This window comes from Equus asinus, chromosome 24 (genome assembly GCF_041296235.1).
Source record: "Equus asinus isolate D_3611 breed Donkey chromosome 24, EquAss-T2T_v2, whole genome shotgun sequence".
Lineage (NCBI taxonomy): Eukaryota > Metazoa > Chordata > Mammalia > Perissodactyla > Equidae > Equus > Equus asinus.
In genome coordinates this window covers 41,514,572-41,542,470 of record NC_091813.1, presented here as the reverse complement: position 1 = coordinate 41,542,470, position 27,899 = coordinate 41,514,572, and the positions used below count along the sequence as shown (strand labels likewise).

The following is a 27,899-nucleotide window of genomic DNA, read 5'->3' as shown; positions in this document are numbered from 1 at the left end:
TGTCTGCACTGGCTGCCAGGACATGTTCCGAGCTGCTGTCTTCTTTCTCTGGGGGAAGAGTGATTTCTACCCGAGAAGTTTCCAGGCTTCCTGGTGCTTTTGGTTGATACCCTTCCTTCTACTCCTTCTGCTCCTCTCCCCTCTTCTGATTTCTCTTTCTCTCCATACAAACACCCTTTGTGTGAGGATTTGTGAGCTGCATGAGATCAGAGACTTTGTCTTGTTCTCTGTGGAGTCCCCAGCACCTAGAACAGTGCCTGGCAGATGACAAAGACTCTGTCCTTGACCACAGCTTCGTCAGGCTCCTCTGGGCCGCCTTCTTGACGATACCTTAACCTGGGATCCTTGCGCCCCATCCTCGCTGGGGCTGCACAGCCAATTGTAGCAAGAATCCCACTAAGTCAGTTCAGAGAGAATCCTCTACCCTTGATATCTGAACACCCGTGATATCTGATTAAGTTCGTCATCACCCCCTCCCCCACGTGACATCTGATTACCTTGACCTGCCCTCACCAGAATCCTATTCAGTTGCTTTAGCAAGAAACCCCCTACCCTGATGTCTCCTCTTAGTAACTTTTCATCCATTGACCACCTCGTTCTGCTCATTGGCTGTAAATGCCCAGTTGTCTTCTCTGCTTCTGGAGTTAAGCCCAGTCTCTCTCCCTTATTGCAATAATCTTCTTTACCTCTTTATATAATTCTTCTTATACATCGTATAAGTCTTCTTTTCCACTTTAACAAGTGTCAGAATACTTTTTCTGTAACACAGACTTGGAGTAGGTGGGCACCAGCTTGTCTTCAGTGATTCTCCCTGCCCCTTTAGGGATGGATCCTTGTGCTCAGGTGGCCCCACTTTATAGGCCATCCTCCATCAGAATCTGTTAATTTTCTTGTGAGCATTTTGAATCTTTACCTTTCTGGCCTCCTAAATTTTTTTTAATTAAATTTTTGTCCTTTTTAAACTCTGAGAATGATGAACAGGAACAGACCATGTTTCTCCAGTCCTGTATATTGTATGAGCAGAAGATTTCTGCTTCTCTTTTTCCTGTTCCTTATTTAAAATCAAAAGTGAAGAGGTTCGGAGTTCGATCGGTAGCGGGAGCGGAGAGCGGACCCCAGAGAGACCTGAGCAGCCCCACCGCCGCCGCCGGCCTAGTTACCATCACACCCCGGGAGGAGCCGCAGCTGCCGCAGCCGGCCCCAGTCGCCATCACCGCAACCATGAGCAGCGAGGCCGAGACCCAGCAGCCGCCCGCCGCCCCCGCCCTCAGCGCTGCCGACACCAAGCCCGGCACCACGGGCAGCGGCGCAGGGAGCGGCGGCCCGGGCGGGCTCACATCGGCGGCGCCTGCCGGCGGGACAAGAAGGTCATCGCAACGAAGGTTTTGGGAACAGTAAAATGGTTCAATGTAAGAAACGGATATGGTTTCATCAACAGGAATGACACCAAGGAAGATGTATTTGTACACCAGACTGCCATAAAGAAGAATAACCCCAGGAAGTACCTTCGCAGTGTAGGAGATGGAGAGACTGTGGAGTTTGATGTTGTTGAAGGAGAAAAGGGTGCGGAGGCAGCAAATGTTACAGGCCCTGGTGGAGTTCCAGTGCAAGGCAGTAAATATACAGCAGACCGTAACCATTATAGACGCTATCCACGTCGCAGGGGTCCTCCACGCAATGACCAGCAGAATTACCAGAATAGTGAGAGTGGGGAAAAGAATGAGGGATCGGAGAGCGCTCCCAAAGGCCAGGCCCAACAGCACCGGCCCTACCGCAGGCGACGGTTCCCACCTTACTACATGCGGAGACCCTATGGGCGTCGACCACAGTATTCCAACCCTCCTGTGCAAGAAGTGATGGAGGGTGCTGACAGCCAGGGTGCAGGAGAACAAGGTAGACCAGTGAGGCAGAATATGTATCGGGGTTATAGACCACGATTCCGCAGGGGCTCTCCTCGCCAAAGACAGCCTAGAGAGGATGGCAATGAAGAAGATAAGGAAAATCAAGGCAATGAGATCCAAGGTCAGCAGCCACCTCAACGTCGGTACCGCCGCAACTTCAATTACCGACGCAGATGCCCAGAAAACCCTAAACCACAAGATGGCAAAGAGACAACAGCAGGCGATCAACCCGCTGAGAATTCGTCCGCTCCCGAGGCTGAGCAGGGCGGGGCTGAGTAAATGCCGGCTTACCATCTCTACCATCGTCCGGTTTAGTCATCCAACAAGAAGAAATGAATATGAAATTCCAGCAATAAGAAATGAACAAAAGATTGGAGCTGAAGACCTTAAATGCTTGCTTTTTGCCCGTTGACCAGATAACTAGAACTATCTGCATTATCTATGCAGCATGGGGTTTTTATTATTTTTACCTAAAGATGTCTCTTTTTGGTAATGACAAACGTGTTTTTAAAAAAAAAAAAAAAAAAAGCCTGGTTTTTCTCAATACACCTTCAAAGGTTTTTAAATTGTTTCATATCCGGTCAAGTTGAGATTTTTAAGAACCTCATTTTTAATTTGTAATAAAAGTTTACAACTTGATTTTTTCAAAAAAGTCAACAAACTGCAAGCACCTGTTAATAAAGGTCTTAAATAATTGTCAAAAAAAAAAAAGTGAAGAGGTTCGTCCCATGGCATAGTGGTTGGGTTTGGCACACTCCACTTGGGTGGCATGGGTTCAGATCCTGGGTGTGGACCTACACCACTTGTCAGCCATGCTGCAGCAGCAACCCACATATAAAGTGGAGGAGGATTGGTACAGATGTTAGCTCAGGGCTAATCTTCCTCAAAAAAAAACAAAGAGGAAGATTTGCAACAGATGTTTGCTTAGGGCTAATCTTCCTCAGCAAAAGAAAGAAAGAAAGAAAAATCAAAAGTGAGGTATGAAGGTATCACTTAGGACACCAGGCTGGCATGATGTTTTATTAGTTCTGCAATAGAAAAGACAGCTGAGTCTTGGCTCCTGTGATTCTAATGTGATCCATGCCTGCAGATTCACTGAAATTAATCATCCTGAACCTTGCAAGAAAATGCTTTGTGTCTGGATTTTCTTAGTTACATTTTCTGTGCTTTTCTACATCCAGACTGTTTCTTTTGAATTATATATGTACCTTGTTTCTTAAGTTTGTTGTAAATAACCCTATTTTGAATATATATAAAGTTACTTCCTATAGACTAAATTTAGAATAAATTTTCACATATTGTCTACATTACAGTTAAATATGGGATCTTAGAGCTGTCTCTTTTCTTTCAAATATGCGGACTTTTAAAAATTTCGTGAAAACTTAATTTATACCCTGAAAATATAAGTGGCGGTTTTCAACATACTTTTATGCATATTTAAATTAGTATGATATATTTCTAAACATTTTCATGTGAAAAGTGGAAGAGTGCTATGTTTTTTAAAATTTAAATTTGGTTACTTCTATTGTCTTTACATGATCAACAAATATATGTAATGATCAGTCTGAAATGTAGGATGATGTAAATGTTATACTTAGTTATGAGGCAGACATGTATCAATGCTCCACTTTGTGCCGGCTGCTGTGTTGGGTGATAGAGGTGATGACAGCCCGTCCCATCATCCCTGCCCATCAAGTGTCCTCTGCAGGCTGGACAGTAGCTGTGAGATTGCCAGTGCAGGGTTTCAGGGCATATCAGCGGTGCTGTGACCGAGAGCACATGCCCAGGATCAGAGTTGGGACGTCTCTGAGTTTGAAAACTCTAAATTCCCTCCCTTTCCTCTGTGTTTTCTTCCGTTCGTTCCCTTTTCTCTTTGATTCTTTCATTTTTTCTGTAGAAGGTCAGACACTTTGTTCCCTATTTTATATCAGCAGCAAAAAAAGATGCTGGCCATTTGGCCCCCTTTTTTGGGGGGGGCGGTGAGGAACATTTGGCCCTGAGTTAATATCCATTGCCAATCTTCCTCTTTTTGCTTGAGAAAGACAGTCCCTGGGCTAATATCCGTGCCAGTCTTCCTTTATGTTTTGTATGTGGGACGCCCCCACAGCATGACGTATGAGCGGTGCTAGGTCTGCGCCTGGGATCCGAACCTGTGAATCCTGGGCCACTAGAGCAGAGTGCAAACTTAACCACTATGCCACTAGGCTGGCCTTTGGCCCTATCTTGAATAAGTTTAAAATTATATCAGAGGTTTTTAAATAGAATCCTTAGGAAGCAATTGTTAGGTGAAAAGAACTATAAATGTCTGAAATCCCTGTTAGTAACGTAACACCCTTCTGCTTCAATGTAGCCATCCTCAAAATGGGCCAGAAGTGGCCTTTGTTCATGTCGCAGCATTTATGAAGTGTTTGGGAGGAAAAGGTGGATGGTGCTGACATACTGATTTTTATAAGGAAATATCAGCTTATCCTTTACTTCGTCCAGACTTTCACTAACCTGTCTCTCTGGTTTTTCCTTATTTGCTGAAAGTTTGATCATTTTAGATTGATGACATTTTCATCACTCACCATGTCTTCATTTTAATGCTTTCATGAATTATTGAAAATTGGTTTTCTCCAATGTAAGAAATTAGTCTACTCTACATGCTAACACATGATGAAAGGAAGCTCGGTATTTGTCAGACATTTAAATTGTTCATTCTGCCATCTCTGGCTAATGCATTGTGGATGACCTCTTGTTTCTAGGGAGCTAAGAAAATATTGACTTCGTGCTTCATGCCTGGTGGGGCTGGGCATCTTTTTAGGGGTGGAGTGGAAAGAAGGAGATAAACATTCGAGAAGCTTTAAACAAATGAGTTGTCCAAAGTTTAGCAAAGTCATCTGAGCATTAAAAGCCAGACCAACAGGGCTTCTGTGAGAGGCAGGGAATTATTAGAAAATAGTGTATATTTCAGAGTGGGAATGCAAAAAAACCAATGAGAATTAGAACATCAAAAGACAGTATAAAAATAAGAAGCAAAACGTGAATTTTGAAGTAAAATAAGAAGTAATAGTATTAACATTAGTATTTTTACTAATTATAAAATTAGTGATTATAAGGGCTTTTCCTAGGAAAATTGCTGTGTGCTGTGAGAGATGGAAATTAGATTTTCAAAGCTCGCTGTTGGCATGTTGTGCTATGCAGAAGTCACATTTAGCTTATTTTTGTCATTTGAAGAATGCTGGGGTTATTTGGAATAGTAGGAAGTATTGTTTATTTAGCATCTTCTGTGTGCCAAATCCTGAGCTACGAATGTAGCTATTTCATTCAGCCTTCTCAACAACCTCTGAGGAGCACGTGTTGTTAGCCCCAGGAAACTGATGCAGGGGAAGCCAATTAGCTTTCCTGATACTATTGAAAGATTCAGACCCAGGTCAGTTGAGCTCCCATGCCATGTTCCCGTGCTCTAACCATCACCGTGTGGCAGCTGTGCTGGAAGGAAGGCAGCAGGCCAGGGAGCACAGGAAGAGCAGGCTTCTGCCCACCTCCGTCTCACAGCATGATCCATGCTTTGCATTTCTCGTTGTTCCATGAGAAGGCTTTAATGTTTTATAAAGTATAAAAGCACTTTTTAGCTCCTGTTATTAGAGAGCTTACAAAACATTTTCTATGAAACATGGTCAATACCATTGAATTTCAAAGAAAGCAGTAAAACTAATGACTTTGCTCTGGGGAAAGCATAAGATGACTTATTTTAAGCTAATCTTCACTCAGTAAACAAATCATCCCCCCACTGAGAAGCAGGTTTATAAAAAGTAATTTTAACTTTACTGCAGAGACGTCTGGAAATTGAATTCTGTTGACTTCAGAGTGAATAATGCCACTTACAGACAAAAGGACCTCAGAAAAGGTGGGCAAAAAGTGAAGTGGTTCTGGAATTTAGCCACATCTTTTTTCTTTTTTCCTGAAGAAATTTTCTGTTTTCCATTTAAATCAATAGTGTTCTAAATTGTGAATAGCAAAACTGAAAGAGCCCCATTGTTCAACTGAAATGCCATTGCTCTTGAATTATTTCCTAGCGGAAGCCCTGAGGAACAGGAGTTTCAGGAGAGTAAAACGATTTCTCCAGCTCCCTGTTTAAACACGCTGCCCTAGGAGGGCCTGGACTTTGAAGTGCTTTTCAGATTTTACAGCTGGATTTGTGTCAATCCAGCCATGTTTCTAAATCTGAATAAATTTGTGACTTGTAGTCTGTATTTATGACTAAGGTTAGTGCTTCAGAATTTGGTGGTAGATAATGCCCACAAACTTTGTTGTTTTGGTGTTCATTGGAGCTTGATTATTTAAAACAAGTGTGCCACATCTTCAGGCTCACCTGATTATGCAGAGATACTGAAGGAAATTTCTACTGTGTTTTGCCTTTGGTGGATATTCAGTGACTTTTTTGCCGGGAGTAGGGTCATAATAAATACCTCTGCGATGGCAGCAAGGCCTTTTCAGGCAGAAACCGTAAGATGGTTACTATGAGAAATAAAGGTTTCACATCAGGAAATGTTTTGTTGTCAGGAGAACATTTAAGGAATCTGACATTTCCCTGAACCAAGTCTCTGTATCTACAAATATCATAGTCCAGAAAATTGAGTTTCATCTTTCTTATTATAAATAAATGTACCTTTCTGATTATCTGCAAATTTCGCATTGCCAGCTAATTTTTCACTTATGCTTCTAAGGAATGGTTTTTAGGTTTTTTTCCTTTTAAAGCATTGTTTTATGTAAACTAAGGTACACTTATCTTTGAGTGGTCATCTGCTTTTGAGGTTAGCAGTTTGTCCCTGAAAAAAAAAATTTGTATCTCGAATGCAGAGGTTAACCTTTTATGAAAATTAATTAACTATAAGGACTTCTGTCTGAAGGAGTTTGGCAGATTATATATTCTGAATCACCTCCCAGTTGAAATGCTATGAAAAGCCTATAAAGCATCGTTTGAAGTATATTGCTCAGTTGGCACAAAAAAAGAGAAATCATAGAGACTGAAGATAAAATGAAAGCAGGAATCTTGAATAGTCCCTGAGTGTTTCTGCTGGGCTTCCCTCTGATGCCACGTAGGGCAATGGGGATGGAAGATAAAGCCTCTGCTTCTCCATGCATGTGGAGAGTCTAGTGAGAGATACCCTCAGTGTAAGGGTGATTGAGAAATAAACCTCCCAGTGGCAGAGCCGCGGGCTAAGGAGCAGGGAGGGTGTAGGAAGGAAACCTACCGTCTTTACCTTGGCACTGGGGAAGGAGAAGGGGAGGCAGGGTGTGAATTCTCCTAGATAAGAAAGGCTGAGCTTCACGTGGGTGCAGGGTATCTTGACTGTCCCTGTGAGGTCCAAAACTCCCCACGCCAGGAATTTCATTTAAAGTGCCTCCCAAGAATCAAACAGAAGCTGAAAACAAATCTTCTCTGGAAGAGTGCCACTTCAACTCAGGCCTCCAAGAATTTCTACAGATCATGTTTCAAGGGAAATCAGTTCACAGTCAGAAATCACAAATCAGATGAAGAAATTCACCAACGTGAGAAATAGAGCCAGCAGAAACACCACAGTGGAATTATCAGATTCCTAATGTAAAATAAGTGCATTAAACAAGCTTTTAAAAGTAAATGATTAATGTGATGCTGCTTTTATAAAAAATAAGCAAGAAAGAAGATACTGTAAAGAATGACCAAACAGATTTTGAAGAGGACTAAGTAGAACTTCTGCAAATAAAGAATATGATTGTTAGCATTAAAAAAATTCAGTTATTCAGATTAAAGACTGTTCTTCAGGTTAAAGAAGATATTAGACATACCTGAAGAGAGAATTAATGAGGTAGAATATAGATGTAAAGAAATTACCTAAAATGCAACCCACCAAGAGGTGAAAAGCATATGAGTGGTTAAGAGACATGGAAAAAAACAAATCTTTCCAGCAATGATAAACTACATAATTGGGACCAACCATTCTGCAGAGGACAACTGGCCCAAGATATTATCATGAAAATGAGTTAGCTGTCTTAATATCAAAGCATACTTTAAAAAGCATTATTAGAGATAAAACTTCATAACCATAGAAGGTTCCATTCAGTTTTATGAATTATATTAAATATAATAATTCTAACTTTGTGTATCTAGCAGCATGTTTTCAAAATAGAGCAAAAGTTAACAGAAATACAAGTAAAAACAGATAATTTTTACAATCATAGAGGAACATTTTAACAGAACTTTCCTGTGACTGATAGAAAAAAAATGGCCCCCAAAATCAGTAAATATATAGATTTGAACAATATCATTAACAAATGACTTAAGAGACATATTTATCATATCACACCTAAAGGCTGCAAAATACACATTCTTTTCAGTCACATACAAGAACATTTAAAAATCATTTAAAGAAAAAACGTTAGGCCATAAAGCTTTCCTCAACAAATTTTAAAAGATTGAAATCATACAGAGGATGTTCTTTGAGCACGATAGAGTTTAGCCAAAAGTTAATAACGATAACCATAGGATGAATAATCTCACAAACATAATGTCAAGTGAAAGAAGTCAGACATAAAAGAATACATGTTGTATGGTTTCATTATATATGAAGTTCAAAAATAAGGCTAAATTAGACTATAGTGTTTATGGATACATATTATGGCAGGAAAAGAACAAAGGAAAGTAAAGTGATTACCATAAAAGTCAGGATGATGATTAGTTTTGTGGGGGAGAGGGGCTTGTTCAGAGCATCATAGTGCAAGAAGTTCCTCTTCATTCTTTTCTAAAAAATGTATTGACTATCCTTATGTGAATAGAATTTTAGAATAATATGGTCAAATTCCTTAAAAATCTCATTTGGATTTTTATTGGAATTGTGTTAAATTTATAGATTTCCCCTGGGATTGTTTGCACCTTTGAAATATATTATGTGTTTCCAGTTATTCAGGTTTTATTTGTTGTGTTGTTTTTAAGATTCCTCAGAAACATTTTAGAGCTTTTTTCATACAGATTTCACATTTCGTGTTAGGTGCATTTCTAAATATTTTATTAATTTTGCTTCTATTGTTAATGAGGTGTGTCCCCCACCCCCCACCATACTTTCTAACTGGTTATTGGTAACGTGTAGGAAAACTATAGATTTTTTTTAACTGCTTATTATTAGTTTTAATTTCAATTGTTTATTTTAAAATAATCTTTGTTCTGTTGTTGTGGGGTAGGTATTAGCAGTCATTTAATAATAATTTTCACATTCACTTACTGTTCCTCATTTACAGTTGAGAAAATGAGGCTTAGCAGAGGATAAAAAGATCGCTCGAGGTCACACAACTGAACAGTGGTGGAGGTTCTAATCCAGTTATATGTAACTGAAAAACTCTCTTTCTACCATGGGATTACATTTTCCCTCATAAATTTAATTCAACAACAAATGATATAGAGATATTATGCAACAGAGGTGAAGGAGAGAGTGAATGTAAAATCGCCAGGGATATAAATGAACTATCCAAATTAATATAGCAATTTCACTGTGAAATTGAAGGTAGGAGATTAAGTGGAGAATAGCTAAGATCTAACATTGCCTCTCAGTCTTTAGAGGTCAAAGGACATTTTTGTTTATAAAACTTTTGAGATGTACTCTGAACCTTTGTGTCTGATACATTGTGAAGCAGATGTCTTCTCAGTGCGTTTTTTTTTTTTTTAAATATTAGAAGTGGCATTTAGTGAACCATTTAAATGATGATGATAGTGGACACCTTTAAGATTATTTTAGTAATGACCATCTCCAGACTGGTTCTTAGGACTAAAGGACTGGAAAGTATTCCTCCTTTCGTTCAACACCAATTTTATTTTGCGTCTTTGAAGTCCCAGCCACTCTATGTAGGTGCTGAGTATTAAATAGTGAATAAAAAAAGGTAAATTATAAACAAACATATAAGCACATATCTTGAGAAAAGTGCTGTGAAGAAATGATCTGGGTGCCAATCAGAGGTGCCTTGCCTTTGAGAGTGGGCTAGGCAGAGAAAACAGCCTGTGACAAGGCCCTGAGGCATGTTTTAAGGAACCTAACAAAAGCCACTGTCTCCAGAGGACAGAGGGTGAGGTGAAAGTTGGAAGAAGCTGACGTTGGCTAAGTGCGCAAGGATTGTAACATACAGGACCATGGAGACCGTGGAAAGGAATTTGGATTTTATTCAAAGAGTAATGGGAAGTTTCTAGGAAAGGCACCAACACTGACCAATTTAGGATATTAAGACATTGTAGTGGCTGTGTACTGAGAAGATCAAGAGCGGCAGTGCGAAGACCAGGCGGGAATCTGATGCTGCAGACTAGGGTGTCTGACCCCTGGCTCTGTTGATGTTTTGGGCAGGCTAATTCTTGGTTGTAGATGCTGTCCTGTGCACTGAAGCACACTTTGCAGCATCTCTGTCCTCTACCCACTAGCTGCTAGTTGTAACTCTCCTCTCACCTTCCAAGTTGTGACAACCAAAAATGCCTGCAGACCTTTCCGAAAGTCCAGGGTGGGGCGGTCAAATCGTCCTGGTTGAGAGCCACTGCCATCGACCAGGAGTGACCTAAGGAAGACTTGGAATGGGGTGATGGCAGCAGAGGTAGAGAGAGGCACTCAGATTGGAGACACACTCAGGTGGAAGAGGGTTTACCAGATTACTCAGGGTAGTGGGCAGAGAGGAGATCGCTCATTGCCAGGCTTTTCAGGAGAAGCTTCCTTCCCATTTTTTAAAAAACTTAAAATTTACCCACGTTTGTCCTTGCTCTTTGTCAAGCCTTGGAACTTGTAAATATTGTGTCTGCTGTGTGTTCTATACACAGAAAAGATCCACCCTCCCTCCCATTGCACACAAACCGCGTTTTCAAACACTGGAGAAGTGACCTGGGGCTTGGTCTTTCGCCAGGAATCCTGACGTGGGTAAAGCTGATCGATAACTTCGAAGGGGAGTATGACTACGTGACCAATGAGGGGACGGTGTTCACCTTCAAGACGAACCGCAATTCTCCCAACTATCGCCTGATCAACATCGACTTCACGGACCCTGAGGAATCTAAGTGGAAAGTGCTTGTTCCTGAGCACGAGAAAGACGTCTTAGGTAAGACTGCTGCTTGAAAATTGGGCTTTTGTTCTTGCTGAGAACGTCACCAAGTTGGGGCATCTCTCGTTCTCTGGTGACCAGTTACAAGGTAAAGAACCTTTGACCTCTAATCCTCAGGAATAAAGTGTCTAAACGGCACAACCAAGTATTTACTGTATGGCGTCTTTGTAGTTAGTACAATACCATGCACGGTCTTCATAAAAACCCTGAAGGTGTGAATCCAGACTTTCAAAGGTAGTTTTTTTTAAAATATCAATTGTTTTTGTCTAGTTATTGGCTGATGATAATCACTAACATTTAATCTTTTAAACCATTTGGATTCAGAATCCTTAGCTTTTAGCTTTTGAATAGCCTTTGGCCGTTTGTATTATACCTATTATAGATCTTAGAGTGGAGTTACAGTCCCCTTAGTAGAAAAGAAAATAGACTATTGTCAGATTTAATTGAAATCTGTTGCAGTTGCTGCTGTGTGCACTGAGCTACATTCAACTTTTCAGAACCTCACTTCTGTATCAATCATGTTTCAGAATGCCTTTAAGTTCCCTGTTATTCATTTTCTCTGTGATTTTCCAAAAGCGATATGCTGCTTTATAAAGTATTTATTGCCTGAAAGCTGGATTTGATTAGAATAAGACTCGCTAATTTTGCCACTACTTTTTACACAAAAGGAGCGTCCAGTACCTTCAAGCCAGTGAAGAGTTTGCTTGTTGAAGGTGAACTTCTGCTGACGGGTTGAATGAGGGTAAAATCTAGGACCGTCCCCAAACGCGAAGGTGGAAGATACGTAGTTAGGAAAAGAATTCCTTTTGAGGTCTGCAGAGTGGCCCCGGCTCAGATAAAGCAGTCCTCACATGTGTTTTTCAGTGAATTAAAGCACAGGAATGGAGTCAGACAGATCCAGGTTCACGTCCTGGAAAGGTCAGGAGCTCTTCCTCCCTTGGCTCAAGCCGGGGTGCTCTGTGCCTGGCAGCTATTTAAGCCTGGCCTTGCATATTGGGTGGACGGGGAAGGGGGGCGCATGATGACAGCAGACTCAGGGAGTGATTCCCGTGGGGCTCCTGCGGCCGGTGTCTCTGCAGTTCCCTGGGCCCTGGAGGAGGCACTGCTGTGGGTGTTTGCTTGAGATTCTCCTCAGCCCCTGGGCATCCAGCAGCGCCCTCCACCCTCTTCTGTCTTGAGGTCTCCACACCACTTCAGGCAGTTCTATTAGATGGAACCCAGGACAACGTCATCTGTGCTCTTTCCTACAAAAATCACATCTGCAACCCCCAGGCAGCAGCCCATCCCGGGCTCTTCCCCTCATACTTAGTCAGCCCTTCTGCCTTCTGGATGTTCCGGTCACAGTCCCTTTAGCTTCTGGGTTTCGATTAGGCACCAGCGCTCTGTCTCTGTCAGGCTGGGGTTCTCCCCAGTGGGAAGGGGGACTCACAGCCTGACTGGGGATCTTCCCAAGGAAATCTCTTCACCTGTCTTCTCAAAACCTTCCAGTCACTCTCTGACCCTCCTTTATATCTGGTTGAGTCGTGGAACAGGTTTTTGGCCATTTCCTTTCACATCTGTGTGTGAGCAATCTGCTTCGCAGTGACTTTGGTAGCCTGATGGCTTCTGTCCAAACTGAGACAGAACGTCCGCCCAAGGATGGTAAGAGGCCACATTCAGTGAGTGCTTCCCAAGCGCCACGTGAGTTGATCTCATGCGTTGGTGGGTCCGAGTGAGACTTTGGTGGCATAAGTCTTTGTGTAGGGTGCCCTGGGTGCTTTTCAGGTGCAAGTTAGGGTGGAAGAGTGATTCTCATATGGGGATTCATCAGAGATGAAAATATTTCCTAAGACGTGTGAATTTTCTGCCTTTTAAAGCCAAAAAAAAAAGTGGTTTTAACTGTGCCTTAAGGTGACATCCTCTCTCACTTGTAGATCTAAAGAAATGCAAATCGGTGCTCAGAGATTTTGGGGGGTGATATATTTTTATACCCTTCCTACTGGAAGGTTATAAGTTCTTTAGACTGGAAAGGGGAAACCTTCAATATTCACTAGAACTCATCAATTCAAAGAGAAGCACAGTAGAATTTGCTATATATCATTAGCACAGAATGCCCTATTGAGAATAAAAACTGGAGATGAGTCATAAAGTACTGCTGTAAAGTCAGAGCTTTTATTAACGACAGACTACAAATCACCTTGTCCTTTTCTGATTCACTTTGTCTGTTTTATAATTCTGATGTACTCGTAGTTAACACAGATTGATTTTTCTTTGACAGAAATAATTTACTTCAATTTCCCCCCCCATACTTTCTTTAAAATATGAAGGCCATATGAAATATATTGCTTGATTGAGACAGTTTAAAAAAGTTGAATTGGGCAATGAACAAATTACTTTTAGACGTAAGAGTTCTTATCCTCACCTGAGGAAAAGTTTGCTGTGATAATCTAAACAGCCCGGTGGGATCGAGGCCTCTGGTGATGCTGAGTTCCTTCTGGCTTGTTCATGTCTTATTCATGTTGATAATTGATCACGTTATAAGCATGAACTACAGGTTTCTTAGGTTATAAAAGTAAGCAGTGTCCAGAACCCCACCACCACACCCCCCACCATGAAACCCAAAAAGGCTTGTCTTTTCCACATTTGAGCTGTTACCTGCAGCCTTGTCCTTGCTTCCATTTACCGCAGCATCTCTCCCTCCAGATGGCCTGTCCTTACCTCATGCTGATCTTGTCCAAAATGAAATGGATTGTGCTCTGTGCCTGCCGATCTGTTTTCTCCTTTCCCCCATCACCTCGCTCACCTCCACTCTCCCAGCTCTGTCACTGACAGCACAGTTACTCAACTCAGAACCCTGGAAATTCGGGAGGATTCATTTCTCTACCTTACTCTCTCTATCCCCACAGTCGCCAAATCCTGGTGATTCTTCTTGGAAAATGCCTTTCATTTCTTTCCTTTCCTCTCCAAACTTTATCCGCAGCTTGATTTGATTTGACTGGGATATTGCAGTAGTGTTCTTCCTGGTCTCTGGTCCATCCTTCCGTATCCGTCCATTATTCTACATCCTTCACTGGTGTCATCTTTATTTATGTCACCCTTCTGTCCAAACAGTAGCTCCTCAGTAACAGCTAAGTCAGAGCTAACCTCCCCTCTACCTGGCTCACGGAATCGCCATCAGACCACCGCCACCATCGCCACCCACCCCAAACTGAGCAGCTTTTTTCTTCTTAAAAATGGATCTCTCACTTGTTCTGTTTACCAGTCTCGCTCCCTCCCTTCTTTCCTGCTGTTCGTTCCTGTTCCTTCTCTCTCCTCTTTCCTAGCTCTGACCTTCATTCATTGAGTCATCTGTCTTCCCACCACCTTGTCCCCCAGAGGGCTGTCCTGTTCTGACACCACCCTCGGCACCCCCCATCGCCACACCCGTGTATTTGAGGTGCAGCTCAGCACCTGCTTAAGGGCTGTCACTTGATTTGGGTCCCTACCTACCACTCACTTTCCTTTGTTTACACACTACTACTTGTATTTTTATAAGATTGTGTCTCTAGGGCAGAAGTGACGTATCTTCTTATAGCTCTAGCACCTTGCAGGGTGTCTGGCACATACCAAGGGCTTGATACATTTTTGTCAAATAAACAACCCTGACAGACATGGGTCATGATTTGGGTTTTGTTGTTTTCCTCCTGATATCTCCTATAACATGATATTGGACACAAAATGAGCAGGCAGGGTTATTTGTAGTATGCATTATCTGGATTATCACAATCCCATGGCTCAAGGTGGAGAATGTTTTGTTTCATCTGCACTAGACAATGACGAATTATTAAAGGAATATGCTCGGGGCCAGCCCAGTGGCACAGCAGTTAAGTCACACGTTCCGCTTCGGCAGCCCAGGGTTTGCTGGTTCAGATCCCAGGTGCAGACATGGCACCACTTGTCAAGCCATGCTGTGGTAGGCGTCCCACATAGAAAGTAGAGGAAGATGGGCATGGATGTTAGTTCAGGGCCAGTCTTCCTCAGCAAACTAATGAAAATGAAGGAATATGCTGAAAACTATGAATGATTAAAACCAAATATAAAGTCACTTTGCAAGTCTCATTGCTGCATAGCCCCGTGTGTAGCTCAAGAACTATTGTTCAATGAAATAAATGTTTTGCTAATTTTCGAAACTACATTAGGTTTAATCCACCCATATCTTTTCAGAATGGGTAGCTTGCGTCAGGTCCAACTTTTTGGTGTTATGCTACCTCCATGACGTGAAGAACATCCTACAGCTTCACGACCTGGCCACTGGTGCTCTCCTCAAGACCTTCCCGCTGGACGTCGGCAGCGTGGTGGGGTACAGCGGCCAGAAGAAGGACACAGAAATCTTCTATCAGTTTACTTCCTTTTTATCTCCAGGTGAGAGTCTTTTCGCCAGTGTTGTTCAATTTAAAAATCACACTAATGTTTGGGTTTCTTTCGGGAAATGGAAATGTAATGCTGTGTTATTGAAAATCACATATGCTGCATTACAGCCAAAATTACTTCCTGGGAGTAAAACAGTAAAACAGACGCTCAGAGCAAAGAGAAAGGTGCAGCCCTCAAACCATACTCTCCTTTCTCTTATATCCTGAGTTCTGTTCTGGGGACGGGACCAACTGTTGTTTTAGGCTGATTTGAAAAATTGGTATGAACAAATATGACCTTAGATTCAGCCTTTAGTCTATGTATACCAGGACACACGCAGTGCAGATAACTAAAAGCATAAAATAAAAATCTGTAGTCACATCTGACATTAAAAAACTTATTTCTAGAATAAACTGAGAATAAATTCTGCTTTTGTTAAACTGAATTAAAATATAATTCTAAAAGTATACTCTTACATCATTTAGAAAAAAAGTTTGTTACTTGGGTCTAGTAGAGAAGAAAAAAATGCTTGTAAATTGTGATTTTACATTTCACAGTATGGGTTAATTTTCCCCAAAGCAAACATAGCTCTCTTTTTAACTTTTTTTGACTTGGTCACACTCATTTTGCTTTGTTTTGTTTTTTTCCTGCTTCTCCACTTGGCTGCACTGTTTTTGTTATAACCGAAGCCATAACGCACACTCTGAGTTGTCCCAGGAGTCTGGCTCCATTGGCAGTTTGCAGTTGACTGGGCAGACCCTATCCTAAAGGCAATCTGGCTGAAATAATTTCTGTACTTTCCTTGTTTGTTTTTTTGGAGTTTTGGTTTTTTTGTTTTGAGGAAGATTAGCCCCGAGCTAACATCCGCCCACCAATCCTCTTCTGTTTGCTGAGGAAGACTGTCCCTGAGCTAACATCCTTGCCCATCTTCCTCTACTGTATACATGGGACGCTTACCACATCATGGCTTGCCAAGCAGTGCCATGTCCACACCCGGGATCCAAACTGGTGAACCCTGGGCTGCCAAAGCAGAATGTGCAAACTTAACCACTGCGCCACCAGGCTGGCCCCCTCCTTGTTTGTTTTTTAAGCTCCTTCACAGCCCTTTTTGTCCTGCCCAGTTTTGTTACAGTAGTTAGTCCTCGGCAAATAAAGCAGACATAGGGGAGAGCCAGGCAGGGGTTAAAGTGGCTCCATCCTTCTGGGGTTTAGCCAGCTGACAGTGATGTCTCAGCCACTTTTTTTTTGTGCCTCGGAGTCACAGAGTAGGCAATCTATAAGGAATCTTATCGTCATGACAGGTGCTGTCAGAGTTATTAAAACCAAAAGAGTGATGTTCTGTAGGCAGGTCTGATGGTATACCTGGGACACCCAGCTGGCTTTCCTTGTCCATATGCCATTCAGAGTCTATAGGGGGGCTCGGAGAAGTGCCCATGAGGATGTGGAAACCATGCCCAGGGCCAGGAGTCTGGGTGTCAAGAAGCCTCCATCAGAGTGTCCTGCCTCTCACCCCTCCTCCTCCAGAGCCTAGGGTACAGTGGCAGCCAGTGGACATGACCCAAGAAAAATCTGTTTCCTCCAGATAGCCATTCCCAACCCACTGCTGCAGAGTCCACAGTTTATTTCCTCAACTTAGACTGGTTCCAGAAATTTTACTTTGGAAAATCTCATAGCATAAACCGTTTAAATGGATAAAGGGCAATAAGGACAACAGAGTAAGGGTGAATCACTTGCTCTTAATAAAAGCCAGAGTCCCCACAGGCCTGTAAACCACCTTCAGTGACCCCAAGTGGCCATTTATTTCAGGAACAAGCTCGTCATTACCTGGGGGAGAAAGGGCTCGTTGTCCTAGTATAAAATGATGGGTTCTTTGCCAAGCAGTGAAATATTATCTGTGGCCGTGAAGTTTGAAAAGGGAAGTGTGTTCTTAGCTCTGTAGTGCCAGGCAGCTTCTGAGCAAGCTTTAATTTGTTACTGTAACGCTTTGTTCTTCTCCTTTGTCTTTTCTTAGTCATTTTGCCTTGAGCTTTTTCTTTTCTTTCCTTAATACAATTTGATATCTAAAACCAGAGAACGGGGCTTCCAGACTCAGGCCTTCTGGTCCAAATGCAAAAGTGGCCATCAGGTAATTAAACTAGATCTCTCGGAAGCAAGAATGGTCAGTGTGTGTACCTACACAGCCGTACACCTACGTGTCAGCATACTGGCTGTTGTGCGCTGGTCTCTGAAGGTTCGCTGTCCACTACTGCAGTAAACAATAGCAACTAAATTTTAAGTAAAGCCCCAGGGCCGAAAATAACTGCAGCTCCAGCTGCTATGGACACGTGGTGCATGTGGCAGATGCACACCAGCTGACTTTGTTTCCCATGGAGGTACATAGTGGAGACATGTCTGGGCCCAAGCCATTTTGGACTTTTGTACCTTGAGTCACACTTGGGAGAAAGCGGGGGGCCGGGGCAATTTGGAGGACAATGCACTTATTCCCTGTGACTCAGACCACTTAGTGGTTGAGCTGATTAATTCTGTACTCCTGCAACTTCAAAGGGTTGTCTGAGGTTAGCTCCAAACAGACTTGCGCATTGTAGTAATCCAGTACAGCAGTCCCAGGTGCGTGGACCTGGGAAACAGAGATGAGAAATCCAAGAACCTTTCCCAGACTGTTGGGGAAAGACAAAAAAAATTTTTTTTTTTTTGAGGAAGATTAGCCCTTAGCTAACATCTGCTGCCAATCCTCCTCTTTCTGCTGAGGAAGACTGGCCCTGAGCTAACATCCGTGCCCATCTCCCTCTACTTTATATGTGGGACACCTACCACAGCATGGCTCTCCAAGTGGTGCCGTGTCTGCACCTGGGATCCGAACTGGCGAACCCTGGGCTGCCAAAGCAGAACGTGCACAGTTAACTGCTGTGCCACCGGGCCGGCCCCCCAAAAATATTTTTAAGACTTAATTTTTTCTGGAGCAGTTTCAGGTTTACAGCAAAATTGAGGGGAAAGAACAGACATGTCTCATATACCCCTGTCTGCACACATGCATAGCCTCCCCCATTATCAACATCCCCCACCGGAGTGGTACATTTGTTACAGTCGATGAACCTGCATGGACACATCATCATCGCTCAAAGTCCATACTTTGCCCTAGGGTTCACTCTTGGTGTAGTACATTCCGTGGGTTTGGATACATGTATAATGACATGTGTGCATCATTGTGGCATCCTACAGAATATTTTCACTGTCCTAAAAAGCCTCTATGCCCTGCCTTTTCTTCCCTCCCCCTCCCCCCATCCCCTGGCAACCACTGATCTATTTACTGTCTCCATAGTTTGCCTTTTCCAGAATGTCATATAATTGGAATTATATAGTATGCAGCCTTCTCAGATTGGCTTCTTTCACTTAGGAATATGCATTTAAGGTTCCTTTATGTCTTTCCATGGCTTTATAGCTTGTTTCTTTTTAGCGCAGAATAATATTTCATTGTCTGGATGTAGCACAGTGTATCCATTCACCTACTAAAGGACATCTCGGTTGCTTCCTAGTTTTGGCAGTTAGGAATAAAGCTGCTGTAAACATCCATGTGCAGGTGTTTGTGTGGACATAAGTAAGTTTTCCACTCTTTTGGGTAAATAGTGCAAAAATTTTCTGAGAGACTTATTTTAGTTTTTGTTTATACTTTTTTCTTTTAATAACCTTAAAAGCCAACCTATAATCAGATAAAACAGTATCCACATGGATCATCTTTACAAAGTTCTTTTGACTTCTCTTTACATATCGTGTTTTTCAGATCCCTCTGATTCTTTTTTTCAGCTTCCCCAAGCATTGCCCCTTCCTCTTAACTCCCACTTCTTTTACTTTCTTAGGTTCGTTTCAGATTATAGCAGGGACATCTGACGTGATCGTCCCCGCTTCCTTCCTATTGCTACAGTAGGCTTATTGAAGCACTGTTTTGCTCAGGAGACCTGCCTCCTCCAATCTAGACACCTCCTCTGGCATAAGGGACTTCCATAATCCAATTCTCTCTTTCTTCCCTAAACTTTGAAATTTATTTCCTAAGGACTACCTAACCAGTCCTCTCTGGTTCTTGATTCTAGAATGTTTTCTCCAAACCCCATCTTCCTTGTACTTACCAAGCCTATTCAGACAGGGCACAAATCATCATTAAATTATAGGGATTCCTGTTACATTGTGAATGTGCAGTGGGCTAACCTGGGCTAACACAGGTGGATCTGTAAATAGAAAGTATTTATCAAATAGATTAAGCCCTGGTACCTTCAGTTTTCACCCAGCCTCCTCCGAGGTGCCGCTTCTGCACAAGACAGAAGAACAGAGGTCAGACAGTTGGCCCTTTCTCTGAACAGTAGCCAGCCCCTGTTGTATACTTTTTTCATTCTGCTGTTAGAGTATTTGATGTCTCAATTTTTCTAGATAAACAAGATTTAGAGTGTGTTTCCTACTCCTTGTCTTCAGTAGGGAACTTGCCTTCTAGTACTTTGGTGACTTGTCTAAGGTCACTGGCCCAGTAACTCAGAGCTGGGAATCCTGGCTCCTGGGTCCCTTGTCATTCACTGTACTGTAAGTACCAAAGACGCCAGGTGAGGCAGGTGCTCAAATGGCACATGGTTGGTCTGCTATCTCTTTTTGTTGTTGTTTGGAGTTTTTTTCATGGATTCAGATGCTTTTTGTCTTTTGGAGAAAGGGAGTAGGCACCAGTCAAGAAGCTCTTCAAAAAATTAACATTCAAGTGAAGAAAGCCTTTGCCTTCAAGATTACATTCATCTAGGCAAGTACGGTATTCAGTGTCTCTGGTGAATTAGAACATGTGCCCAGAGTGTAGTGTGAAAGTACTTTAATAAATAAAAATATATTTCAACAAATATCCAGGTAGAACTTAAACTAAGAAAGCCAATACTTCAGTCACATTATACATCTCCCACTGTCAATGTTAATTGTGCTCCCTATTTATGGTACCTTAAAATAATTTGTCTGTAAGCATGAGAATTGAGATAACATTCATAGGGATTAGCAGGCATGCTGTTAGTGAACCTAAATATCTTTTTTGCCAGAGGGGGGCAGAGTATTGTTTCTCAACTGTTAGTGGGGTATATACATAGAGGAGTTGAGAAGAAAGCAAGCCACCATTTTAATACATGATCAATCAATCTGAATGTGCCCTGTGGGAGTACCATTTGGTTTCTGGTTTTTCAGCAAGTACTGGGATCACTACATTGATTTTTTCATCTACTTGACAGTGTATGTTTAAAGTATTATATGGGAGGGCTGTTCCACAGCGGCCACTCTGGATGACTAATTCTGCTTCATGAACCACACCAGTGTCGTTGTTTTCAAACAGTAATGACTCGTCTTACTGTTTCTTTGATTTAGTTCTTAAATGTTAGAGTGTAGTAGCATTAACTTCAGGAAATGGAATTTTAATTAGTGATTAAATAAGCTGGAATTCTTGGTGTATATTCAATGATTTGTGTTCTGCACCATTTCTGGGATATGCAAAATTTAAAAAGCGATTCTAAAATGGCTACCCAATCATCTCTAGTCCCTGATTGCTTTCCACAATGTCCACAGATGAGTGGGGATCAGGTAGCAGGAGCCCCAGAGTTCCCATGAAGAGACCCTGACTGGCTGTTGACTTTGGACAGACCATTTGAGTTTTCCGTCTTAATCACCTGGGGTAAAATGCCCCACATGAAGTATCCCTTCTTTGACCTGCACTCCTGAGGGTACTGGAGTGGGGAACACCTGTTAGGTTTCTGCAGTTAGATGTTTACCTCGTCTCATACTCACAGAATACATTAGAATCTTCTAAAATGTATACTCAGATTACAGCTATAAAAAGGAAAGCCTCACAAAGGCTTAATATCCATAATATATAACAAACTCACACAATTCAACAACAAAAAATCAAACAAGCCGATCAAAAAATGGGCAGGAGACATGGACTGACATTTCTCCAAAGACGATATACGGATGGCCAATAGGCACATGAAAAGATGTTCCTCATCGCTGATCATCAGGGAAATGCAAATCAAAACTACACTAAGATATCACCTTACACCTATTAGAATGACAAAAATAACTAAAACTAATAGTAACAAATGTTGGAGAGGTTGTGGAGAAAAAGGAACCTGCATACACTGCTGGTGGGAATGCAAACTGGTGCAGCCACTGTGGAAAACAGTATGGAGATTCTTCAAAAAATTAAAAATAGAACTACCATACGACCAGCTATCCCACTACTGGGTATCTATCCAAAGAACTTGAAATTAGCAATTCCAAAAGTCCCATGCACCCCAATGTTCACTGCAGCATTATTTACAATAGCCAAGATGTGGAAGCAACCTAAGTGCCCATCAACAGATGATTGGATAAAGAAGATGTGGTATATATATACAATGGAATACTACTCAGCTGTAAAAAAGAACAAAATCGTCCCATTTGCAACAACATAGATGGACCTTGAGGGAATCATGTTAAGTGAAATAAGCCAGATAGAGAAGAACAATCTCTGTATGACTCCACTCATATGACGAATTTAAAAATGTAGACAAAGAGAACAGATTAGTGGCTACCAGGGGAAATGTGGGGTGGGGGGTGTGCACAAAGGGTGAAGGGGTGCACCTACAACACGACTGACAAACAACAATGTACAACTGAAATTTCACAAGATTGTAACCTATCATTAACTCAATAAAAATTTTTTTAAAAAAAGTAGGAGGGCCTCATCTGATGGTGAAGATGAAGAGAGAATGCTCACACAGCACTCCACGTGCCAAATTGCTGTGAGCATTCTTTGTCCTGTGACCCTGACGCGGCAGTGCTGATGACCTTGTTCCTGACCAGTGCTGCTCTCCTGCTCTTCATGGCGTCCGATTGTGCTTTGTGATCTTGTGTCTAGCGAGTCTGTGGACTCAACTAAGACTTCTGCTCCCTTCTAGGTATCATTTATCACTGTGATCTTACCAAAGAGGAGCTGGAGCCAAGAGTCTTCCGAGAGGTGACTGTGAAGGGAATTGATGCTTCCGATTATCAGACAATCCAGGTATGGAGGAGCATTTGATCTCGATAATGTGAGAGTTACAAAATCTGACTTTCCATCCAGGCCATTCACACCTCATCTTGTCAGAAGCCATGTAGGTAATCCACAGTCATACAGACCACAGATATTTTGGGAGCTTCTGCTGTTTCTGGGCATTGAGCCTGCCGGGTCTGCTCCCATACCTGCCACTCTTGACAGGAAGCCAGAGTCCCTTGTCTGGGGGATCTTACTGCAGTAGCTATCAAAGCCACACAGTTTGTCTGCTTGCTTGGAAGTGGGTTGTGTTCTAGTTCGGGTCTTGTGGTGTCATAAGTAACAACATAGATTTGCTCTATATAAAGGATTGACTCAGGTGCTATGAGTCAGTCGTTTCGGCCTCAAGTTCATATATATTTCTTCCTGGCACAAAGTGGGCACACCATGAAGTACTAGAATGAATGAATTAATTAATTAATTGTCAAGGCACCACAAGCTCACCATCCTTTCAGGTTAAAAATTGCCCCAAAGGTACTGAGTCTCCCAGAAGCTGGATCACTTATTGATTAAGGATGCAGAACGTCTCTGTTCCTTTGCGAGGAGAGGTCACCTCTTGGGTACCAGGTGTTTATCAGGGCTCTCCCACTTGGAGGGCTGGACCACACAGACCACAGATTAGGAATCAGACCGTTGGTTGTGAAGGAAAGTTAAAACAAACAGCACAGGATGCTCCCGAGAATGTTTCTGTGAAACTAGGGCATTATTTTACCTTGGTGAATTACCCTTCACCTGTCTAGAACTAGTCTAAATGATAGGCTAGATCTAGATTGTAAATAAATAGAGCTTTGTACAAAAACCAATGGTGACTGGGTCTGGCTCAGGGCTGCAGGTTTCCAACCCTGCTCTGTGTCAGGCGTCAGCAGACTGGCCTCTGGTTTTATTGGAGAATAGCCACACCCATTTGTTCACATTGTGTCTCTGGCTGCTAATTAAATTAGCACTTTAACAGGGTGAGTGTAAGAGAGACTGTATGGCCCACAAAGCCTAAAGTACTTAGTATTTGACCCTCTAAGAAAAAGTTGGCTCATCCCTGGTCTGTATAAATAGTATTTATAAAATCAGAATGTTCCAGTAGCCGCAAAGGGCCTTTGTCATGAAGCTCTGTCAGACATGCCTGAAATCTCCACAGTCTTGTTAGGTAACATTGCGCGAGTCATTTAACCTTTCTGCCACATTTTTTTCAGCTGTAGAGTAGAGATAGTATCTACTTTGCAGGATTCCTGTAGGATTATGTGAGATGATGTATATTAAGTGTCTGGCACATATAATGATTTTTTTCAATCGATATTAGAAATAAATGTAACAGACTTTTATAGTCTTCTGTATTCTGGCCTGCTTCTTGTTTCATTTTCAAGATGAGCCATCACCTGGAGAGAGATTTTGTGGAGGCTTATAGCCCCTATCTGGTGCTTACAGTGATCATTAATTCACCCTAGTCCTATATTAGACTTTTAAAATCACTTTTAGGCTGTCATTCTTTGCTGTTTTCCTTTTCTCCAAGGAGAAAATGTGTCCTTATCGTCTGTAACATTTGGTCTTCTCAGGGCCTAATTCTAGTCCTTGCCTGGCATCCCCAGGGCCAGAGTGTGTGTGTGCATGGGCATGTGTGTGCAACACTGCCTCTCCCACTCCCATCAGTAAGGCCAAGGATGCCCGGGCAGCACCCAGTGACCGTCCCCTCTTCTGCTCTCAAGTATGCAGCCTCAGGTGCCCTCGAATTGAGTTGCCCACTCAAGACCCCCTGTCTTCTCCTCGTCTCTACCACAGGGTCCTCTCAGCTCTATATAAAAACACCTTACTCTCCTCCCTTTTCCACCCCCACAAACAGTTAGTGCCCAAGTGTACAATGACCTTTGGAGTTTGGGGGAGGGAGGGGCACCGGTAACAATGATGGCTATAACTCTTACGTCTCAGTGACAGTGATTGGAGTTGTGTCTCCTGTTGAGTAGCTATTTTTGTCTATTCTGATAATAGTAATATTCTTTACAGGTGACACAGAAACTACTTACCACCTACTATACATTTTTTTTTCATTTATAAATGAAAAGATAAAACTTTACGCCTGAGCGAGTGCTCGCGTGGAGTAGGAAGCTCTCAGCCATGTACATAGCAGCCTGAATCTTCCAGATTAAACTGGGGAGGAAACGGGCTTGGGTGCTGCCAGTCGCCTGTGTCATTGCAAAACTGAACTGCTGTGCCTGGCTGTCCACTGCGCAAAGAAAACTTCCCTGATGTTAAGCTACTCAAATACTTATAACCTTTTATTTGGACTGCTTCAAGAAGAAAAAAAAAAAAAGAGTCATGGTAAATTTTTAAAGAGATAGTAACTAGAGAGAACGCATTGCTTTACAGATTTTAATGCACTGCTCATCATTTCCATGCTTTAGAAAATGGAGATTTGCCTGTGGGCAGAGTATAGCCTCTATGTATAATGCCAATAGAAGATTTATATCGGTTCATGATACACATCATACATATTGCACTGAGTTGTTAAAATAGAATTCTTTCATTGTGTACAGGCGCTTTTGCAGTGCACTGTGATGTCACAGCACCCTAGGCTTGTACCACTTACAATCCTTTTGGCAGTGGTGTAGATTCAAGTGTGTGCAGCAGAGCTGTGACATGGCCTGTGAGCGTGACAGATGTTCTCACATGTTGATTAGGCTCTCAGCGGGCTTGCCAACCATGACCTACCCTTGTAAAAGCAGGCCCTAGAGAGGGATTTGTGCATGGATGGAAAACATCCTGATGGTGTGTAATAGAAACCACAGCATTTTGAAAAAATATTCTATTTTTGTTTTCAGTTACTTTAGGATAATGCCACTTTTGATCCCACTTGACTCTGGTGTTTATATTTATTCCATATGTGATTTGGAAAGAAGATCCCCTGGGCTATTTGTCACTCCTCCTTGCATTCTGTGAGGCACGTTAACATTTTGAAGCCAATGCTGCAGTGCAGATTACCCTGCTTGGTTAGTGAACGCAGTTAATGGTGGTCATGACCATGCACATCTGCTTCGTGGTGTAGTGGGTGAGAGAGACAAAGCCAAGGAGAGAGAAGGGTCGAAGAAACACAGGGCCAAAGAAACCACAGAAGGCTGCTGTGTGATGTACATTCTCTCAGGACCCAGAGCATCTCGAATGGGCGAGGTGAAGGATATGGTGTCATATTTTCCTGATAGACACAGAACAAAGCTGCTGTCTCTATAGCCTTTATCCATTCCTGATTACCACGCTGGGTAGAAAAATTGATCTGTATCAGAAATATAATTTTGAAAGTCAAATCCTGAAAAACTGTTCGTTTCTCTTCTAATCTGGGGTACATAGAAGAATTTAGTTTTAGGTAGGTTTATCCAATCTGCAGTTGACTAATCTTTTCTTTTTCCTGTTTTTTACTGTGAATAGCACGACCACATAATATCAATTAGAACCTCTGTGCCCAAGTCTTTTAAAAAGAAGTTGAAATACTGAGCATTAGAATTACATTTGTAAAACAAGTTTGGTGATAAGTGATTTCCCTGAAAAATCTGTCTGCATTTATAACCAATAATATGTTTCATTTTAAACAAAGTGAAGTAAAAGGGATATGGTAGTTGGTCTGTCAACAAAAAATTATGATGCAACATGCAACGCCAGGTCCTATTTGAATCCAGAGAAGTTCCAGACACAAGCACTGTCCCTGGGAAATTACAGTCAGACTGAAAAGTTGAGACATACAGATCTGGAAGATCAGCCACCCCAAAGATGTTCTCACAGTGGTCCAGGGAAAGGTGCAGGCTGCGGTCAGCACTGTGGTGTTAGAGGTTCTCCTGGCCGGGGTCAAGGAGGCCGTCTTCACAGCAGAGGTGGGAATTGGGCAGGGTTTTGAGGGACAGGTAGTTCTGTGATTCCTAGTTCCCCACTAGTGGTGGTCCCCAGTACCACCACCCTTCATTCAGAGGCTGCCTCTGCCTTTTCACAGCAGTGTAATTTCATAATCTCACAGTAAATTCAAAAAGAAAAGAATCACACCCTGCACATCCTGGGCAATAGGGTTGCCTCTGGCAGTTGTCTTTTGAGGATGGAATAGTGTTTGCCCTGTGGTTGAACATGGCATGATAAAGGAAAGTAGTGTAGCAAAAATGTACTTTTTGGTTTCTCAGTATCTCATTTTTGTTCAGCCAGCTAAGAGACTGGCTTTTCTCCTCCCAAAATGAAAGACAAAATTTAGAAACCTGAAAAAGAACAGTGAACTGAGTGTACTGTGAATAAACTCCATTAACAACAGTTTCCACATTTTATCAGAGGCAATGAATTGGAAGGAAGATCTAATTTTATGGGGCAGAAGCAAACTTAAATCAATATACAATCATGCCTAACTTAACATTGGGGGCACGTTCTGTGAAATGCGTTGTTGGGTGATTTTGTTGTGCGAGCATCATATGGAGTATACCTACATAAACCTAAATGGTGTAGCTTACTGCACACCTAGGCTCTGTGGTACTAATCTTATGGCTCCACCATTGTATATGCAGTTAGTCGTTGACCAAAATGTCATTATGTGGCACATGACTGTAGTACGAAAATAATAAGAATTATAAGTATTAACATAGATTTTATTATCTTGATTCCTGTTTTGTTATACTCAATAGAAATCTTACTTTCCTGAGGTTTACCTACAGTGATGCATATGAGACATCAAGAGCATCCCAAAGGGTGCCGTGTAGCTGAACAGAAATGTTAAAATTAAATGATTCTTTGGGTTCACCAAGATGCCTTGGAGTAGAAGGAGTGGGAATTTTTTTCTTAATTTAGTCTACATTTTTCTAACCTTGGTGATAACCAATTTGTGGTTGCTAGCATACAGGCTCTTCCATTCAGAGCACATGTTCTCAGAACATTAATTAGTGTTTTAATACTCATTAACTTTTGTGCTGAGCACATGGCACATACAGTTTTTGAATATTGACTCATCCACGTCCTTGGTGAATTGACTGTTGAACTAGTGAGGATGTTTTTCTTTAGCACTGTGTTCTTACCATTAGGTGTAGGTCAGAACATGCTAGTGAAGAGTGAATGGGGAAATATTTTCAGAAAGAACTTTGTGAGGGGTCACTGTGCTTGTATATGATTAGGAGACTTCTTTAAATTGAATCAGTTGTTCTCGACAATTTATTGCCTAAGCGTTCATGTTATATTTGGTATTATGCTTCACAGTGACATATTCTTGCATACACAGATTCCTGCCCTTTCGAGTTCTCTTTGTCATGTAGGTATTCTAGATTGAGGGCATCATCTTCATATTCAGAGAGCACATATTTATGTCTCTTTCTCCTTTACATATCAGCTCTGTTCAAATAATTTGATTGTAAAAGATGATAAGAAAGAGACTTTGTTTTCTTGCTATTTTATCATAGAGAAATAACTTATGGGGCCCAAGTCTGTCGTTGCTGCAGTCTCCATTCCACTGTAAATAAATCCTC

The 27,899-nt window shown here is 42.0% G+C and overlaps 1 protein-coding gene and 1 pseudogene across 1 annotated transcript in view; both read left to right on the top strand.

Moving 5' to 3' along the window:
- PREP (prolyl endopeptidase) overlaps positions 1 to 27,899 on the top strand; it is a 122,272-nt gene that overhangs the window by 55,187 nt on the left and 39,186 nt on the right. The window contains exons 8-10 of the mRNA XM_044757163.2: positions 10,794 to 10,985; positions 15,171 to 15,368; positions 22,301 to 22,404. Of these exons, the coding sequence (XP_044613098.1) occupies positions 10,794 to 10,985; positions 15,171 to 15,368; positions 22,301 to 22,404 (494 nt within the window). The remainder of the gene's footprint in view (positions 1 to 10,793; positions 10,986 to 15,170; positions 15,369 to 22,300; positions 22,405 to 27,899) is intronic.
- LOC123280343 (Y-box-binding protein 1 pseudogene) lies at positions 976 to 2,312 on the top strand (annotated as a pseudogene).